Below are 20,467 nucleotides of genomic sequence, written 5' to 3' on the forward strand. Positions count from 1 at the left end.
ACCTCAGGCCGGACTTCTCCGGGCTCTTCCCTGTTGTGCTTCTGCCTCTCATTTTCCCAGGGCTACCCTAACTGGATGAGGTCAGTATGGCCAAGGTGAAGTGGCAATTAAGAATGACGGAGAAAGTGGAAATTCTAGAAGTTGAGGATTTTGAGGAGAGGTTCCGAAGCTTCAGCAAGACAGATGCAGTTCTGCTACCTCTGGGTGCAGCCCCCAGGAGCCCAGTCCGCTTGCTGCCTTGTCTCCTGTAGGTCAACCTGGGAAGCAAGGTCCCCGGCATGAATAAAGTTTGGTTGGTTCTAACTATTACTTCTCATATTCACTTTTTTTTTTTTTTTTTATGAAACTGGAGTCAGGGTCTGGGGAAATACAGAAGCAAAGAACTTTAGGGTTGAAAGGGATCTGGAAATCACCTGACCCAACCAATGCCTCACATTCTAAAGAAGAAGTAGCTAGGGTACAGAGAGGTTAACTAGTTTGCCCTTGGCTGAAGTCAAGATGAAAACCACCCAGTCCGGGACTAGACTGGGTTCTGAAGAAAAAGCAGGGACTCAGAAGATTAGAAGGTTTCAGTTGAAGCACGCCAGGCAAAAGGAGCCTAAGGCAGTGTATTGGCTATCTATTGCTGTATAACAAATTACCCCAAAACATAACGGCTGAAGACAGCAAATGTTTACTATCTCTTGGTGTCTGCGGGTCAGTAATCAGGGAGGGCCTAGCCAGTTAGTTCTGGCTCAGGGTCTTTCAAGAGGTTGCTGCTGTAAACTGTAGTCACCTCCAAGCTCAAATGGAAAGGACTTGCTTCAAGCTCACTCACACAGGCCTCTCTGCAGGGCTGCCTCAGGGCAGCTGGCTTCACCCAGGGTGAGTGATACAAGATAAAGCAAGAGAGAATACCCCAGATGGAAGCTATAGTCTCTCTATAACTCAAAACGGACATCTCATTACTTTTATTGTATTCTATTCTTCAGAAGTGAGCTGATAAGAATCACTGAGGACATCTCAAAGGCTGCATTCTGTAAGGACAATAAGGGAAGGGTCTGGATTAAGGAGCTGGGAGGCGAAAACTGACTGTGTTTAGTGGTCACAGATTAAGGAGAGGCATGGGGGCGGGTTTAAATTGAGGTTTTCAGGGAGAATGCCTTCGGAGTCTCCTGTTCACCCCACCCACTAAGAGCACTTCATGGTTGTGCTCAGAGGTGCACTGGGGTTAGGGAAGGTGTTTATTAGAGAGATATCCAACTTGCAATATCCTGTGACCAGAGAGGGGTCCAAGAACATGTCTCATATAAGAAACGTATGGCTGCTTTATCCCCATCCTTTTCCTGGGCCTGTGGTATACGTATACAAAGAGTAGTTAGGAACACGGGATCTGACGCTGGCCAGCAGTGAGTTAATTTATGGATTTCATAAGATACTGATTAAAATAATACAGGATGCTCTGTATTACTCAACAAATAACAGTGAAAAATGATTAGAAGGAGTTTGGGCAAGATGGTGGAATGAACAGCAGCAAAATGATCATCCCTTGCTCAAATTTCATTAAATACCAATAAAATCACTGTTTGAGAATGAAAATTTTCATTAATAACTGCAAAGATAAGATAATTACATAAAAATAAGGAAATTAAATCTGGGCCATTAAAAAGCTTTCCGCACATACAAAGAAAACAGTAAGAACTTTGAAAAAAATTAATTTTCCAAATGTAAAAATTATACAAAGTATAAGCAGGATTCAAAGATTGATTACAATTTATTCTCAAAGGAACATTGTTCATGTTAACAAGATCTACTCAGAATTTTTTTTAGATGGCAACACTACAGAATTGGAAGCAAGGCATAATTGACACTGTGCAAATGCTTTGGCAAAAGAAGAGATAAACCTATTAAACATGTGAGATGCTAAATAAGTAAAAAACGATGAAAGAATGTGAGCAAAGAGGATGGATCCAGATACTAAAGCCAAGAAATCCAACAAAGAGATAACAGCAGGTTTTAGAATCATAAAATAAAATAGTTGGAAGGTACCTTACAAGTTATTTGATATAACTCTCAGCTCAAGGCATGTTTGCTTGTTTCACAGACACGATGGATGATCTTACGCTTCTTAATATCCTAGAACTGGAAAACTAACTATCTAACTAACTAACTAACTAACTTTTGGTAATGGAGGAAAGGGAACTATTTTCACTACATGGCACTGTCCCACCATTTGCCCACCAGAATCCTCTAAAACTGAAACTTAACAAGTAAAGTATACGCAAAATGGGTGAGATGGAAGGAGATCGTTTTCTGTAGAAAGGATGCCCAAAATTTCAGTAAATGCAGGTCTTATATGTTTTAGGAGTAAGCTAAACTTGGAGATTTGGGTATAATCTCAAAGCAGCACACCAGGAACAAGATCATACCTGAGAATGCTTAAGCGTAATCAACAGTATTGGGCACTAAACTGAAGAAAAACGTCATTAGGAAAGGGAATGGTCAGCATGGAATCTAAGAAAGCAAAAGCCAGACAGCTCTGTGTTCATCAGACCCTAGGCTGTAAAGGAAGAGAGACTCTTGAGTCTGATGAATATAAACTTTGTATTTATTTAGAAAAACATGCTCTGTTAGGGAGAAGCACTGTTTCACCCAGTTTTTGTGAAGAAGGGATATTTCCTCCTAGTGAGTGAAATGCTTGTGGAGATTTGCCACTTCCACTTGTTCTGATCCGAAGACTCTTCAAACCACCACCCACCTACTAATTTGGTTTCCCTACTCAATATCGAGAAGGTGTGCCCTGGTTGGGAAAAATGCAAATTCCAAATGATAAAAATGAATAGTCCTCTTTGCAAATCAACATTCTGGTTCATATACAAGTCTCTTAAATTTTAGTGAGTCAGTCTCTTGAATTTGATCTCTTCTAGGTGCTCTGACAAGAACTTCAGAAGCTAAAAAGCTAAGGGATGACTTCAGCCTAGTCATGCTGCCTGCCAAAGTGGATTCTCTGAGGGTCATGCCATCTTTATCTTACCTCTAACTATGGCAGGAACTTGTATTTACTTATGCCTTCTATCAGTTACTATGCGGGCCACTTAAAAATCATCTTATTTTGTCCTAACGACTCAAGAAGGTATTATTTATTCCACTTTTACAAATGAAAACACACACACAAAAAACAACTGAGGATCAGAGAGGTTAAGTGACTTGCCTAAGATCACACAGCTAATATTTGATTAAACAGATTTACCCTGGACTGTCTGACTCAAAAGATTTGCCTCTTTCCACTATACCAAATTACCTCCATTTACTGTTAGAAAGCTCTAATAAAAGATCTTCCTTATACAATGCCAAAATAATATCTGCCCTTTGGTTCTAGTTATTTGTACCTCTTATTATACTCCAGTCTCCATCTGTAATTATTTGAGTGCACACAGCTTTACTTCTTCTGAATAGATAAGAACAACCTTGAGAAGAGAAACTGCTGTCCTAGTCATCTTCTTGCTCTTCTAACAGCATCTATTAGAGTGTTGCAAACAAAGTATCAAATCTTATTTTCTAAATAACAAAATGAGAGCAATAGACTGTAGAAGGCTAGCTGTCAAAACGGAAAGGAAGAATTCATTTAGTATAAGTGAATAAACATACAAACATTTTATTTTAGTGATCAAAAGAACAGGACCAACTCTTGCCAAGGGGAACTAGTTAAAGGGCAGTAGGGCCCAAGGCCAGCAGGATGGAGTTCCGAGCAGGATCAGTCCCTGTGGAGAAGGGGAGTGCAGGGGAGGGAAACCGTAGACTGGACAACGAGGTGGAGAGCGACAGAGGAAGAAGGCTGTCTCTCCAAGGCTGTCCAGGCCTTGGCCCTGACATAACGGAGGCCAGGTATATGGACTAGTTCTAGGACATACTGGTTAGTGGAACTACAGCTGGACTAAAAGTTTCCTGTCCAAGTTCAAGAACAAAGACCAAACTGGATCTTTTAATAGAGGGCATAGGTGTCTGTTGCTGCTACACATGTGCTAGAGAAATCAATTATGCTTTTTTAAATGTTTTTTTATTGTGGTAAAAGTCACATAATAGAAAATATAGTATTTTAACCATATTTAACTGTAGAGTTCAGTGGCACTAAGTACATTCACATTGTTGTGCAACTCTCTCCATCATCCATCTCCCGAATTTTTCACCTTCCTCAACTGAAACTCTGTCCCCATTAAACACTAACTCCCCATTCCCCCTCCCCACCCCTGGCATCTACCAGTGTTTTTTCTTTTTTTCTTTTTTGCGGTACGCGGGCCTCTCACTGTTGTGGCCTCTCCCGTTGCGGCGCACAGGCTCCGGACGCGCAGGCTCAGTGGCCATGGCTCACGGGCCCAGCCGCTCCGTGGCATGTGGGATCTTCCCAGACCGGGGCACGAACCCGTGTCCCCTGCATCAGCAGGCGGATTCTCAACCACTGCGCCACCAGGGAAGCCCTACCAGTGTACTTTCTGACTCCATGAATTTGACTAGACTATTCTAGGTACCTCGTGTAAGTGGAATCAAACAGTGAGAAATTAGTTATTCTTTAGGAGAATTTTATAAAGAGATTTACTCATTTTATAAAGAGATTTATTCATTTTCAATTATTCATTTTCAGATCAATATAATAGATTGATCTGATGGATTGAATTAGAAAAGAGACAATGGAATCCATTTGCCCTTCTTAGAACTACAGATAAAAAGCTACAAAATTGGGGGACTTCCCTGGTGGTCCAGTGGTTAAGATGCCACTGCAGGGGGCGCAGGTTTGATCCCTGGCATGCAGGAACTAAGATCCTGCAGGTTGCAAGCTGTGGCCAAAAAAACAAACAAAAAAAATCTACAAGACTTGCAATTCTACTGTCGTCCCTATTTTATTTTCAGGGTGCTCAAGAGAAGACTGCACCCTGAAGTGGCATCCTTACTCTACAGCAGTGGTTCTCAACCAAGGGTGATTCTGCTCCCCACCCCAACCCCAGGGGACACTTGACAGTGTCTGAAGACATTTTTGGTTGTCACCACTAGGGATGGGTGGTACTCCTGGCATCCAGCAGGTTAAGGCCAGAGATGTGCTTAACATCCCCCAATGCACAGGACAGCCCCCCACAAGAAAGAATCATCTGGCCCCAAACGTCAACAGTGCCAAGGCTGAGAAATCCTGGTCTACAGGCACCATTCACGTCAATCTAAGCCATCACCAAGATGACCTGTTTGCCCAGAATTAAGTTAGTACTTAAAACTAGGATATTAGTTCAACAAAAACAATAATAAAAACAGCGGCTACTATTAGTTTGTGCTTAAATAGCCTAAACGCAAGCTAAGTACTTGCCCTCTATCTCATTTAATTCCTACCAAAATCTTGTGAGGTATTATTATTCCCATTTTGCTGAGATGAAAAGGTTGTAACTAGGCAACAGCCACATGGCAAGCAATAAAGCTCTTACCAACACCACCACATGGCCACTTCCCAAACCAACAGTTATTGTGTACGGTAGAAGTATTTAAAGATAACGTTAATGATAACAGGGTAATGATCTGGGAACAGAGACTCTAGGACCTCAAGACAGGGCATGAAGAGAAGGCAGAAAGCGACAAGGGCTGTCTTCAGGAAAATCTCTAGAGTGGATATCAAGCACCTGCTCTCTCACTTCCAACTCCTTGGTACTTCCTTACCTTAGAAGAAGCAAGGGAGCATTAAAATGGAAGACCCGACACATTTCTTGATTGCTAAACCAACAATAATGAAATATTTGCAGAGGAGTAATGGAGGTAATAGATAAAGATAAGTAAATACAGGTAAATACATAAGGAAGTCAAAATTCAATGTTACATCTGCAAAGACACTTTTGAGATCATCAGCTGATTCCAGTGCCTTCATGGTACAACGGGAAAACACAGGCCTTAGTGGAAAGGTGACTTGCCTAAGGTCATGCAGTCTTCCCCATAAAAATGACAGCATAGCTCTGTGGGCTGAAAACCAAAGACGATTTCTCCAATATGATAGAAGAGTTTAGCTTAGATTTAGAAAGGGCTCATAGGCTCCAACTGTCTCTTTAAAAATTGACATTTTCTTACATAACTCAGTATCATTATTACACCCATCAAGATTAACAATACTTCCTTCTAAGACCCAGTTAATTATCAAATTGCCTTGCTTGTATCAAAATGTCTCTTAGGGTTGATTTGCTAAATCAGGATCCAAACAGGGGCCACACACACTTATGACTCTTATGTTTCTTTTCACCTAGAGGAGTTTCCCTCCCTTTGTACCCTCATACCATTGACTTGTTATAGAAACCAGTGTTAGTTGTTCTATAAAATGTCCCACATTCTGGATGTGACTGTTAACTTCCTTGGCCTTGTCATTTAACTTACTCCTTCATCCCTTGTATTTGCTATAAGTGGAAGTAGCTTTAGAGATTCAGGTTTCACTTTTTTGACAAGAAAACTTCATTGGATATTCCTTCACGTTACGTCACATGGGGAGGCTCATGTCTGCCTTATCCCACTTTTCATGATGTTAAGATTGAACAGATCATTCAAATAGTAACAGCCTGAGTTGTTTCATCTAAAACTTTCAACTACTGATAATCATTCCCTGAATCAATTATCTCATAAAGAGCTGTAAGTATTGCTTTCAAATTCTATCACTTTCCAACCAGTAAGAATTTATTAGCTGAAATTCTTCCCTCATCAACTAAGCCCGTTTTGTTACCCTGAACTACAGTTTGGACAGGAAAAGCAAGATAGCTATTTAATTCTTTCCTTTTACTTCCAATTTTAAGAGTAAGGAGCTCATGTCTTAGTTACAATAAAGTTTATTTCCAGCTAAATTAGAACCAAAAATATATTTTCACAAAACATTTAAGCAAAAGGGAAAAAAGATCGTGTGAATGACCCAGTTAATATGTAAAGAGTTCTCAGCGACCGCAGATTTGTCCAGGGATATTAAAAACGTCCAAAGGTCTAGGACAACCACAGGACCCTCAGAGGGAAAGGAGTGTCTGGTCAAATTTTGTTCGTTTGGTAAATCAACAGAAAGCCCTGTTCAGACCTTTAGTAACTTTGCGAAAAGATGATCTTGACTCCAAACATGACCTGAAGGCAAATCTCAAATTGAAGTCTGACTCTTAAAAGCTATATTTAAGTGAGTTGACTAAATAGTTAAAATTGCCTGTGAATACAATAAATTAATTGGAATACCAATTGTGATATGAATAAGGAATCTTTTCTCTGATTAAATGAACAGGACAAAATTGCAGGTTGCAATATTAATTTCAGGAAAAAATTAAGGTGAAAAGTCCCTAGAGGGTCATCATATAATGATAAAAAGCGCAGTGAGTGGTGGACACATAACCAGAATGAATGGATAAACCACACACAAAAAAAACATAGGATGCATAAAACAAAAACCATTAAAAATGTATGGAGGAGGGCTTCCCTGGTGGCGCAGTGGTTGAGAGTCCGCCTGCCGATGCAGGGAACATGGATTCGAGCCCCGGTCCGGGAAGATCCTACATGCCGCGGAGCGGCTGGGCCTATGAGCCATGGCTGCTGAGCCTGCGCGTCCGGAGCCTGTGCTCCGCAACAGGAGAGGCCACAACAGTGAGAGGCCCGCGAAGAACCTAGAGGTAAAACAGGAATAAAGACACAGACCTACTACAGAATGGACTTGAGGATATGGGGAGGGGGAAGGGTAAGCTGTGACAAAGTGAGAGAGAGGCATGGACATATATACACTACCAAAAGTAAGGTAGATAGCTAGTGGGAAGCAGCCGCATAGCACAGGGAGATCAGCTCGGTGCTTTGTGACCACCTAGAGGGGTGGGATAGGGAGGGTGGCAGGGAGGGAGACGCAAGAGGGAAGAGATATGGGAACATATGTATATGTATAACTGATTCATTTTGTTGTAAAGCAGAAACTAACACACCATTGTAAAGCAATTATACTCCAATAAAGATGTTAAAATACAAAAAAAAATGTATGGAGGAGATAACATAAATATAATAGTAGATTTTCACCTCCACCAAGCAGTCACAAATGAAGACAACTAAATCTGAAAAAGACAATTGTGGCAGTCAGTAAACAAGGAGATGGAAAATTAATTTTTTTTGAAGTGTTCACTTCTAAAATCTGAAAAAATGTATTGAAAGAGGTAAACACCTTACTGTACTGAGATACAGCCAATGTGGCATCTGCTCCACCACAACAGTCCCTGCAGCTTAGCTGGCCATATTCCTTCATCCTCATCATGCACAAGGGCACTTACTGCAAAGACACTTAGTCCACAGCCAGGTACCTAAGGGCTGGTAAGAAAAGATCACCTGTTCAAATTCTGCGGAATTTGAACTGAAAGTAAGGAAAAACTTGGGTAGTTTACAGTGGGATAGAATGAAAAGACATGGAAAGTGCTGGGCCATCCTGACGGCAGAGGACCAGAGTGAGGATGCCGAACTGCTGCTCTGAGCTCTCGAGCCATCATGGATCCAGAGCCCCCTGCCAGCTCCAGTCTCCCACCCTGGTCTCCAGTCTGTCCTAGGATAGCTCCAGATGTCCTTGCTACTCTGTTCTCCTTACTGTTCCTCAGAAATCTGTATTGGTTTGTTACAGCTCCCATAACACAGTAGCACAGACTTGGGGCGGTGCTTAAACAACAGAAATGTGTTTTCTCACAGTTCCAGAGGTGAGAAGTCTGAGATCAAGGTGTCAGCATGGTTGGTTCCTCCAGAGGGACGGGAGGTAAAGATCTGTTCTAGGCTTTCTTGGCTTGTAAATGGCCATCTTCTCCCTCTGTATGTGTCCAAACTTCCTCTTCTTGTAAGGACACCAGTCATACTGGATTAAGGCCTACCCTAATGACCTCATTTTACCTTAATTACCTCTTTAGAGACACTATCTCTAAGTACGATCACATTCTAAGGTACTGGGGGTTAGAACCGCAACACATAAATTTGGGGCGGGGGGAGACACGTTGCAGCCCATGACAATATCTTTAAAATAATCTCTCTCTGTTTAAGCTAGTTTCATTGAGTCTCTGTTGCTTGTAACTGAATAACACTTACCAAAACAGCTATATTTTCTGGTCTTATTTTTTTTAATTATTCATGTGTTTCTGTCAAACTTGCCCAAATTTTAAGCTGCAAGAGAGCAATAACATGCTTTAACACTTCCCTGAATTCTGCCTCCACAGACCTACTACCCTACAGACTACGGGCACAGAAAACAAAAAAGGCGCAGAAAAGAATTCTGTAGCAGATGCTGTGCTCCGCGGCCCAGACCCCCCTTCAGGACTGAAGCTTTCACTTTCCTAGCAACCAGGAGTGTCGGCTGCAGACAGTTCGAAGCCAAGTCCAATTCCAAGAACTGCTGCCAGAGCCACCTCACCCAAGGTAATGCCCCCTCCCCTGCAGGTAACCTGCACCCAGTCATTCAGAAGTCCAAGGGCTCAGCCTTCTAGTCTCAGTTCAGGGCATCTTTGAAGGGCCACCCCAGCTCCAGAGCAACCTTTGGGAATGGCTGAGGCCCCTGCTGCAGATGCATTACATCAACTCTCCCTCTGCCCAATCCTGCTTCCATCCCCCCTCGAGGTGTTGATCCTAAGACCACTCCCCAACAAACTTCTTGCACACAAATCTCTGTCTTAGAGTCTGTTTCCCAGAAAAACTGACTTGCAGTACAGTCTATGGCCAACACTGTAAATGAAGATGAAGACAAAAAAACTTAGAAAAAATTAACCAGGTACTAGGTTAATCTCCTCTTCTTCATTTCTAGCTTCTGAAGAATCCTGCCCATCTTCCATTTCCTTGCTAGAGACAGGGTTCCATTCCTTTCTGTAGCCTCCAACCTGCCCTGGAGGCAGAAGCCTTAGACACCCTGTTCTCCCTGGACAGCAGGGGGCACCTCAAGCCCCAGCTCCTCCCCCTGGGTCCTGTAGCTGCATTTCTCAAGTCTGGTCCCTTCAGCACCTGGCCAGGGTGAGGGCCAAAGGAGAGGAGGGGGCGAAGCCGAGGATCCAGCTAGGAGGAAAAGCTGGTCCTGCCCCTCGCCTCCGGCTGCTCCCCAGCTGGCCTCGCCCTGGGAGCCTGAGTCCAGAAAGCAGGAGGTGCTGACTCTGAGGACAGAAACATGGGCCCTGCGGGCTGTGTCTTCCTGCTGCCCCTTCTGCTGGGTGAGCCCCTGAGGCTGGGGGTGGAGTGGAGATGAGGAGGCAGAGGTTTTTGGGCTCAAGAAGTTACCATACAGAGTAACAGGACACTTCACCCACGGGATGTGACTTCTGAATGGTGTGGCCTGCGAAAGTCCTGAGGGGACTGAGGGGACCCTCCGTGCCAGGCCCCAAGCAGTCCAGGGCTCATGGATATAGAAGTAAACACAAAGATCCCCGCCCTTGGGGGGCTTATAGTCAATGCACATATCAAATATGTAAATTATAAGGCACGTTAGAAAGCAATAAATACTGTGACCGGAGAGGGGTGTCTAAGGTACAGGGACACTGTCATTTTAAATAGGGTGGTCAAGGAAGGTTTCACTAAGAAGAAGCTATTTGAGCAAAGACTTGAAGGAAATGAGTGATTTAGCTAAGAGGATTGAGGGAAAGAGCATTTCAGGCAGAGGGAAATGGAAGTACAAACGCCAGTCAATGATTTCAGGAATAAGCTTGTTCATTTATTTTTCTGGCCCACAGTGATTTAAAAGCCGGGTAGGCTGAGAGCAGCAAAAAGATAACAGGTAGGAAAAAAGAAAGATATACAAATACTGCAAAATGCTAGTTCAGTTCAAGAAAACATGACAAAAGTAAACAGCTTATAAACCTCAAAATCACCTGAAGGCATTAATGTATTTACAACCTCACATGCTTGATACTCCTGATGGCAGCCGTGAATCATCCAGTAGAAGTTAAATCATGTTCCATGTATGCTGCTAAAAAAGTTAGGTAAGTATGTAATTATCAAGATTACCACTACTGGGTAGATATTTATAAAAATTTGGCCTTTAGGGCCTCCCTGGTGGCGCAGTGGTTGAGGGTCCGCCTGCCGATGCAGGGGACGCGGGTTCGTGCCCCGGTCCGGGAGGATCCCACATGCCGTGGAGCGGCTGGGCCCATGAGCCATGGCCGCTGGGCCTGCGCGTCCGGAGCCTGTGCTCTGCAGCGGGAGAGGCCACAACAGTGAGAGGCCCGCGTACTGCAAAAAAAAAAAAAATTTGGCCTTTAACACCAATCTGAGAAATTTAAGTAGGTAGAAAGCCTCTCTATTCAGTGAATCTGGATATAAGAGGTGTTGTTATATATTAATGATAGGCTGTATTTGTTGTAAGGTCTTGCCTATCCTTTTCTTTCCAAAGGAAATCTCTGCAGTCAGGTGAGTGGTCTCCCCTTGGGTCCAAGACTGCTGGGTTTGGAACTGGAAGAGGATGGAGTATGGAGGCTCGGGAGGACTCAGGTCCCAGGAATGGATGGGAGTTTGGAGATGATAAGATGGGGATCAGAAGAACAGCACAACCAGATTCCCATGTTTCTCTCTTTCCTCTTTCTCTAGTGTGTGGACGACCTGTACACTCAAGCCGTATTGTGCGTGGTGAGCACTGGCCTTGGCAGGTCAGCCTGCACTTGGGCGAGTCCCACGTCTGTAGAGGTTCCCTCATCGGTGACAGGTGGATACCGACAGCAGCACACCACCTACACAGGTGAGTCCTAGCTGGCGCCTAGCACACAGAGAGGTTCTTGATAAATATCTGAATGAACCCATGAATGAACCAACAGACTAAGGAAAGTGCCGAGATGAACAGGCAGAAGGAAACCTAGGTCATCTTGGACTAGGGACGGGGCATACAGGTAGACAAAAAAATGATGAAAATAGTGACTATATTAGAAACTTTGCTTACTTTTCACCACATCACTTCCTAAACACCAATCAGGGAATTCTGTCTTCAGCTGCTTTGGCTCACAAACACAATCTCTGAGAGAAGTAAGGTACCATGGGGTGAGTAAGCTGTAGAGAGAGGCACATGTAAAACTGATGTCTCCAGCCAACAGCTAATGAAGACGTGACAGACCCTCCTGAGTCGGGCCTTGAGATGACTCTGCAGTCCACCCTGAGTGCTGCCTGGTCAGAGGCACCCAGATCCTGATCCACAGAAACCGTGAAATGTTTGCTGTTCTAAGCCTCTAAGCTTTGTGGTAACTTGTTATGCCACAGGAGATGACATATACAGAAATCAAAATGACAGGACTTTTCAATAACAAACTGAAAGCTCAAAGAAAAGAGAGTAATAACTTCAAAATGCTGAGAGAATTCCAACTTAGAATTCTGTTCATATTTACAAATGATCAATCAAGTGTGGGATAGAAATAAGACATTTTCAAATATACAAAGCAGAAAAAATATTAACCCTCATGCACATTTTCTCAGGAAGCCATAGGAGAATGTGCTTCACCAAAATAAAGGGTGGGGTGGGGACAGGAAAACATGGGATCCAGAAAAAACAGAATACAGCACAGAAGAAAACCCTCAAGAAAATCGTAAAGTACAGAGGTTGGAGTTAGAGGGCAGAGGTCTTAAAAAAGAAAAAAAAAAAGACTTCCCTGGTGGCGCAGTGGTTAAGAATCCGCCTGCCAATGCAGGGCACACGGGTTCGAGCCCTGGTCCAAGAAGATCCCACATGCCGCAGAGCAACTAAGCCCATGCGCCACAACTACTGAGCCTGCGCTCTAGAGCCCGCAAGCCACAACTACTGAGCCCGTGTGCCACAACTACTGAAGCCTACACACCTAGAGCCCGAGCTCTGCAACAAGAGAAGCCACTGCAATAAGAAGCCTGCGCACCGCAACAAAAAGTAGACCCCAGTCACTGTAACTAGAGAAAGCCCGTGCGCAGCAACGAAGACCCAATGCAGCCCCAAAAATTAATTAATTAATTTAAAAAAAAGGATAGTATTGATAAAAAGCCTAACAGGTGTCAACATATTGAGAGATTTACACTTCTGGCAGACAGTTTGGGGAACAAATAATGAGTCAGTGATAGGTACACAGAAAACTAAAAAAAACAAACAAGTGAGACCACATTATTAATTCCAGGAGAAGCAAAAAGTTTTACAAGAAATCGCATTATGGTACTCAATATGGCCTCATAGTGAATAATGTTTTCACAGTCACAAGAACATATATACTAAATACTCATCTAACAGAAAGTTACATTAGATGAGGAGGATGGTGAAAAGGAAGTGTGGAGTTGGCAGTAATTGTTGGGTCAATCCTCACCTTCTACAGGAGGAATACAATATTCTAAAACTGAAAGAAAAATATTAATGGCACTATATAGGGTTTCTTGAAAACACTAGGGAAAATGCTGAAAGAAAGAGCTAAGAGTTGAAAGTGATTGCCTTTGGATAGCATGAATTGAGGGCAGTAGGGCAGAGAACTTGTTATTTATTTATTTTGTAAATCTGATCAAACTACTGAACATTTAAATTACATATATATGAACTTTGGTGGTTATATTTTGCTTTAATTTTTTAATTTAGAAATAAAGGTCTAGTGCTCACAACTCAAAAGTGAAAATAAAACAACAATGACTGTTAAGCATATAGGCTATGGCTTAAACCACGGAGAACAGTACAGGTGAATAAGAGAACCAGGGAAAACATACAGGACAAAACTCTGGCCATAATCATATAAAAGGAGACCACAGAAACAGCAGACAACAAAAGAAAGAGTGATCAGGGAGTGAGGGAAGGAGAAAAGAAGACAAACCAACCCTATGCCAAGTTGGAAGCAGCCTGGTTAATTCCAAGTCTGTTACCCTCCTTTCTTACCTAAAGACTTAGTGCTACACACAGGCAGCTTGTTCTGACCCAGCTGTAGCACAAAAGCATGCTCCACTTTTATTCTCCTCTTTCTCTTCCCCTTAGGCGCTGGATTCCTTTCTTATATACTGTGTGGCTGGGATCAATTGACATAGGCCATTCAAATACAGGCGTGAAGTATCATGTGTTCCGAATTGTCATCCATCCCAAACACCACGGTACCACGGCAGACACTGCCTCGTTGAGGCTGTTCTCTAGAGTCACCTACAGTTCTTCCATCCTGCCTATTTGCTTGTCCAGTGTCAAAAAGCAGTGGACAATTCCAGACTCTTGCTGGGTGACTGGATGGGGAAAAGCAGAAGACGAAGGTGAGAATGGGAAGAGAAAGGGGTTGTTTTATACATCACCTTCTTGTACCCATTCTAGAATATTCATATTCTAGTCATTTCATTACTACGGCAAATATTTTCAACAAAACCAGACACTATCTAAAAGTCTTCAAATAAAATGTTTGCTTATTTATATGTTTATTTATTCTTATATCCTGCCTAGAGTCTAGCTATAGCAGCAAGAAAAGATACTAACAATTTATTTATTTAATTTATTTTTTAATACTAACAATCTGAACACACAATTACTCCTCTGAAACAGAGGTTAACAAGCCTGATGTAAGGTTGGAAAGAGTCTAGTACTTTAAATCTGTTTTTAAAGTGTTGTGTTGTGTCACTCTTTCCCAGGATAAAGTAAAGACAGGAAATGATCTGGGAGCAGAAAAATGAGAAAGGAAAAAGTTTTAGAATACTGTAGAATACTCACGTCTTTACTTAATCAAAATGTATCAGCATTCTCTTTATTTAGAACATTAGAAATGCCCCACATGGCACATTAGAAAAGCCCCAAACAAATAGAATTTTGAATTATCCATTGTTTTAGATTAACTGTACCAAAAAAAAACTCTTCCATTAGCCAACATGATTGGAAAGTGACTGTGTTCTGCTTTTGGATTCCCATTCAGAGATGTCTGCATATCATGACTGAATGTTGTCCCTGCACCTTTCCAGGCTGCTTTTCCTTTCACTCCTATTTATCTCTACATATTCTGACTACCCTACCAACCTCCAAGAAGCAGAAATACCCATCACTGAACACCAGCATTGAGAAATAATCTACAACCCGGTGGGTTACCTCCTACCACAAACAGAGCCTGTCATCCAGGAAAGCACACTTTGTGCTGGTGATCTTGAGAAAAGAAAGGATACTTGCCAGGTCAGGGTTTGCTCTTGAAATTATTTTAACATGAGATCTTAATTTAGATCCAGGTTTGCCCATCTGTAAACAACAGTGAATTGGGAATCAGGAGACAAATGGTCCGACGATAATTCTGTGTTAACCTGGATAAGTCACTTAACCTTTATCTATTAATTTAATCTCTTCAACTACTGATCTAGAGCAATGCTAACCACTGGTGCTTGTATTTTCACAGTCTCATATGTTTTTATAAATATATTAAGAGGCTGACATAGAAGTGCCAACTTTTTAATTTTTTGAAGAAACATTTCATTGTACACTTAAAAGATGTCATTCCATTGTCTCCTGATCATAACTGTCTGATGAAAATTCAGCAATCATTTGTGTCTTCCTCCACTGGGTGGGATGTGTTTTGTTCTGGTGGCTTTCAATACACTGTCCTTCATATGTGATTGTTAGAAGTTTGAATGTCATGTCCTAGGTGTGATTGTCTTTGTCTTTATCCTATTTGAGATTCACTGACTTGTTTTTTTAATCTACTCTTTTACCTTTCATCAAAACTTGGGAAATTTTCATTCATAATTTCTTCAACTATTATTCCGCCTTATTTCTCTCTTTTCCCCTTCTGGGTGAAACTGAATTTGTAAGTTACAACTTTTCATATTTTCACACAAGTCCCTGATATTTTATTTTTACTTTTTCTGTTTTTCAAATTGGATAGTTTAATCTATATTCAGAATCATTGCTTCTTTCTCCTGCCATCTACATTTTACTGTTAAGTTCATCTAGTGAAATTTTTATTTCAGATATTTTATTTTTTAGTTCTAGAATGACCATTTGGGTTTTACTTCCTCCTTCCCTCCCTCCTGCCCCACTCACACGCATTTTTCTATATCTCTGCAAAAATTTCCTGTCTGTATATTCATTATTTACAAATCAAACAACAATGAGACACAACTTCACACCCAGGAGGATGGCTATAATCAAGACAGATAATAACAAGAGTTGGCAAGGAATGTGGAGAAATGGGAACATTCACATACCTAGTGAGAATGTAAAATGGTGCAGCCACTCTGGAAAACCTCAAAAGGTTAAGTATGGACTTACCATATGATCCAGGAATTCCACTCCTAAGTACACACCCAAGAGAAATGGAAAATACATCCATATAAAAATTTGTACATGAATATTCATTGCAGCATTATTTATAATAGCCAAAAAGTGAAAACAACCCAACTGACCATCAACCGATGACTAGATAACAAAATGTGGTATGTCAATAAAATGGAATATTATTTAGCCATAAAAAGGAACGGAGTACTTACACATGCTACCAACATAACATGGATGAACCTTGAAAACAGTACGCTAAGTGGAAGAGGCCAGACATAAAAGGTCATATATAGTTTCATTTATACAAAATATCCATAATATGCAAATTCACAGAGGCAGAAAGTAGGTAACTGGTTGGCCTAGGGCTGGAAGGAATGGGAGGAAATGAGGGTGACTGCTAAAGCGTATGGAGCTTTTTTTGGGGGGTGACAAAAATGGGTTGTGGTAATGGTTGAGCAACACTGTGAATATACTAAAACTGAACTTTAAATGGGTGAATTGTACAGTATGTGAATTATATCTCAATAAAGCTGTTACCAAAATAATAGCAAGATTGAGAGATACATCACCAACTACTGTCACCACCATTTTATATAAGAGCACTATCTTAACACTAAAAAAGGACCTAAAAATAGAAAACTAAGGACAGTTCATTCAACTGAATGAATTTAGGGAAAAACTCATCATATTTCTTTCTTTTCAATCAGAGATGAGTAGTTTGAAACTATTGATATATTTAGCTAAGGTCTCTGCCAATTTCAGATTCTATGATTCTAAATTTCCATGTCAGTGGGAAGTCCAGCTCCCTCCGGATTTTTACAGCTCCATGGGCTCCACTGCCCCATTCGAAGGAACCTCCACCCCTGTGACCACGCTCCTCTTCATGGTCCTTCTTCACTAGGCTCATGACCTTTACCTCTTCCTTAGGGTGATTCTGGAGGGCCTCTGTCATGTCATATTGATGGTATATGGATCCAGATAGGATCGTCAAGCTGGGGAACAGGATGTGGTCTTTCTTTTCCTGGGGTCTACACCAACGTGACCTACTACCAAAAATGGATTACGTCCATTATCTCAAGAGCTGAGGCCTTGGATGCCAACAACCTGGACTTATCTGACTTCTTGCTCCCTACTGTACTGCTGTCTCTGGCTCTCCTGGGACCCTCCTGCGCCTTTGGGCCTAACATTTTACCGGGAGAGCAGGCAGTGTAACTGAAGCTGCTGGCCAAGTACGGGGCTAGGAAGGAATGCGTGGAGAAGAAGCCCCAGGGGCAGAGAACTCACAAGGAGAGTCGCTGGGAACTCTGGATGACTTCATTAAAATGAGAAATGATTTTGTTTTTGAGATTCTTGATTCTGGAAGGAGGTTTCACTGGCTGGAATGTGAACAACTGAGAAATAAGAATGCCGCTTCTGTGCATGGCATTCTTTGTCCCTGACTATGCGTCTTGCAAGGCAGGAGGGATGCCTTCCGTGAAGAAGTATTTACAGACACAAATGAAATGGCGACAGAAGCAGGCAACAAAAAAAGTATCCGGGAAAGCAAATGGGAAGGTCCTCAAGAAGGTACATTATGGGTTTACTTCGTGCCCACAGGTTGCATTATGAGCATCTTATCTGGTCTGTCTTTCTCTACTTTCTCTTCACTTTGTGCTTCCCCTCTGTAACAAGGCATCAAATAAGAAATCCATGTATGTAGGTCAGCTCTGAATATTTCTGAAATGTTTACTTTTTGAAATACCTACCACCAAAAATGGAGTAATGCAATAATCTCAAGAGCTGAGGTTTTGGGTTTCAATAATCTGGACCTATCCAGGTTAATTTTACTTCTTAATAAAGTACTTTAAATGTTTATAAGGAAAAGATTATTTCCCTTGCTTAACTAGTGTGCTTCTTTTTGTTGAACAATCATGTGACCTATACTATTTCCTTTTCTGCCTAGGCTTCCAGGAGCTCAGAGCTAAGTTTTATACATGATTTCAGTCATTATCTTTATCCTATACTCTCTGGTATAATTCTACTCATACTCCTTTTTATTTCAATCATCCTTCATTTCTCATTTGAATGAATTTAAGTTTTGTTGCATCTGTGTCTTTTGGGGTAAGTCAACTTGAAAAACAATGTTTTTGGATAAATAAATACATTTAACAGGAAGTGAGGGTAGGTTTGGAAAGTTAAAGTCCTTGCTAACCCTGAACCTCACCTCTCCTCCAGGCTGCCACTACAGCCTCCCAAATGCTGTTCCCACCTCCTTACCGTCACTCACACCTATGCTCAAGTGCATTTGTTCTCCACAGAATTCAGACTAGTGTTTTAAAATAAAGATTTTTAAAATGCTTTTCTCCTCCTTTCTCCTGTTTACCACACTTCAAAGGCATCTCATTGCTCAGAGAATAAGAACCAAAGTCCTTAACAGGACCTACAAAGCCCTGCTGGATCTGATCCCAGGCTGCCTCGTCAGCCTCATCTGGCCTCACCCCACCTGCTCTCTACACTCCCACTTCCTCAAATGCTCCAGAAGCCCCTTCTCAGCACCAGACTTCTGTATCTGCTATTTCCCCTTCCCTGCTGTCTTTGCCTAGTTAAGTCTTACTGATCTCAGTTCATTCTTCACTTCCTCAAGGAAGCTGTTCCCAGCTCTCCTGACAAGAACAAATCCCCCCAATATACAGTCTTGCACTATGGTGTCCTCCTGGACAGGACTCAACACAGGTGTAATTTAACATTCATTTGTGTAACTGTCTAATTAATGTATGTCTGTCTTACCAAAATGCAATGAGGTCCATGAGAGGAAGAATTTTTGCTTTTGCCAACCACTATATTCCAGTCTCAATAAGTATTTGTTGAATGAGTGAATGAATGAATGAGAAATAAACACACAATCTCTTTGTCTCCCCAACTAAGGACGTTTTGTTTACTGAGGTAGCCCAGAACCTGGCACAATGTCTTACACAAAGTAGGTTTTCAAATACAGGTTAAATAAAAGGATGAAGGAAAGAATGTTTTGGCTCCATTCTCTTTCTTACCTCTCTCCACCTATAAGGCACAAAGGAACAAAGAGTACACAAAGCAGGTAAACTGAAATCTTTCTCAGAGACAATAATTCAAGCTAAGCAAGCTCTGGAATGATACAAAGCAAAGCAAGATGGCAGCTGAGAGAAAAGAAAAAGAGAAAGGAGGGGCAAGAAAGGAAAATGGAGGAGAAAGGACAGACTAAAACCAAGAACTGGAGAAGAACAAATAGGAAGAGAAAACACACAAATGTATGAGTCAGAATGACATGGCAAGGGGCCATAAAGAAGGTCCAGAAAGCCAAAACACTGCTTCCTATCATTCCGCCAGACCCTTAGGAAGCAATTGTTCCACAGCATGGGAACCTGACAAAATTTTCTCCTGAACCAAGAGTTGAAATGTAAACCTTTTGGAGAAACCAGGCCATTCAAGTGGGAAGAAAGGGATAACTATAGAAGAAGACCAAATGACCTCACTGACCTGACCACTACTGGCTGGACTTACTAGGACGAGCACCTGACTTAAGAGCTGCCTAGGGCTTCCCTGGTGGCGCAGTGGTTGAGAGTCCGCCTGCTGATGCAGGGGACACGGGTTCGTGCCCCGGTCCAGGAGGATCCCACATGCCGCGGAGCGGCTGGGCCCGTGAGCCATGGCCGCTGAGCCTGCGCGTCCGGAGCCTGTGCTCCACAACGGGAGAGACCACAACAGTGAGAGGCCCGCATACCGCAAAAAAAAAAAAAAAAAAAAGAGCTGCCTAGCAGGTAGGGGGCAGGTTGGCCTAGCATCTTACCCAACAGATGCACTAAATACTGGACAATCCAACAGACCTCTTCTCATGCGAAGTCTGAAAATGGGCCCTATAGTATGTCAGTGTGCAATCAACAATATTAAGTGCCCACCATGTTCCAGGTATGTTCTAGGTACTGAGGATACCGCAACATATACAGTGCACCAAGCCTGCCTTCAAGGAGTTTACATTCCAGTGGGGGAGAGAGACAATAACCAAATGCAAAATACAGTCCTCCCTAGTAGCCACTGGGGTTTGTTCCAGTACCTCCAGGGGTACCAAAATCTGCAGATGCTCAAGTTCCTTATATAAAATGGCACAGTAAGCTGACCCTCCAAATCTGTGGGTTCCACGTTCGTGGATTCAACCAATCCCACAGATGCAAAACTCTGGTTATGGAGTGTCAACTGTAAATGTTTATTATAATGCCAAGTACAAGAAAGTCTGATAAAGGAAGATAACACAGAAGCAGCAGATAAGGTATCAGGGTGTGGGACTCCACT

General features: G+C 42.1%; 2 protein-coding genes across 20 annotated transcripts in view; one reads left to right on the forward strand and one right to left on the reverse strand.

The window, feature by feature from the left end:
• The window catches only part of SH3D19 (SH3 domain containing 19), a 196,068-nt gene that overhangs the window by 154,286 nt on the left and 21,315 nt on the right, over positions 1–20,467 (reverse strand). The window lies entirely within an intron of this gene.
• Positions 87–17,604, forward strand: PRSS48 (serine protease 48). The gene is given in 9 exon segments (XM_060147478.1): positions 87–204; positions 9,313–9,390; positions 11,539–11,686; positions 13,910–14,175; positions 14,901–15,070; positions 17,093–17,356; positions 17,359–17,407; positions 17,410–17,450; positions 17,452–17,604. Coding segments are annotated over 9 exon segments (1,287 nt in total).

The sequence above is a fragment of the Lagenorhynchus albirostris genome, chromosome 4 (genome assembly GCF_949774975.1).
Source record: "Lagenorhynchus albirostris chromosome 4, mLagAlb1.1, whole genome shotgun sequence".
NCBI lineage: Eukaryota > Metazoa > Chordata > Mammalia > Artiodactyla > Delphinidae > Lagenorhynchus > Lagenorhynchus albirostris.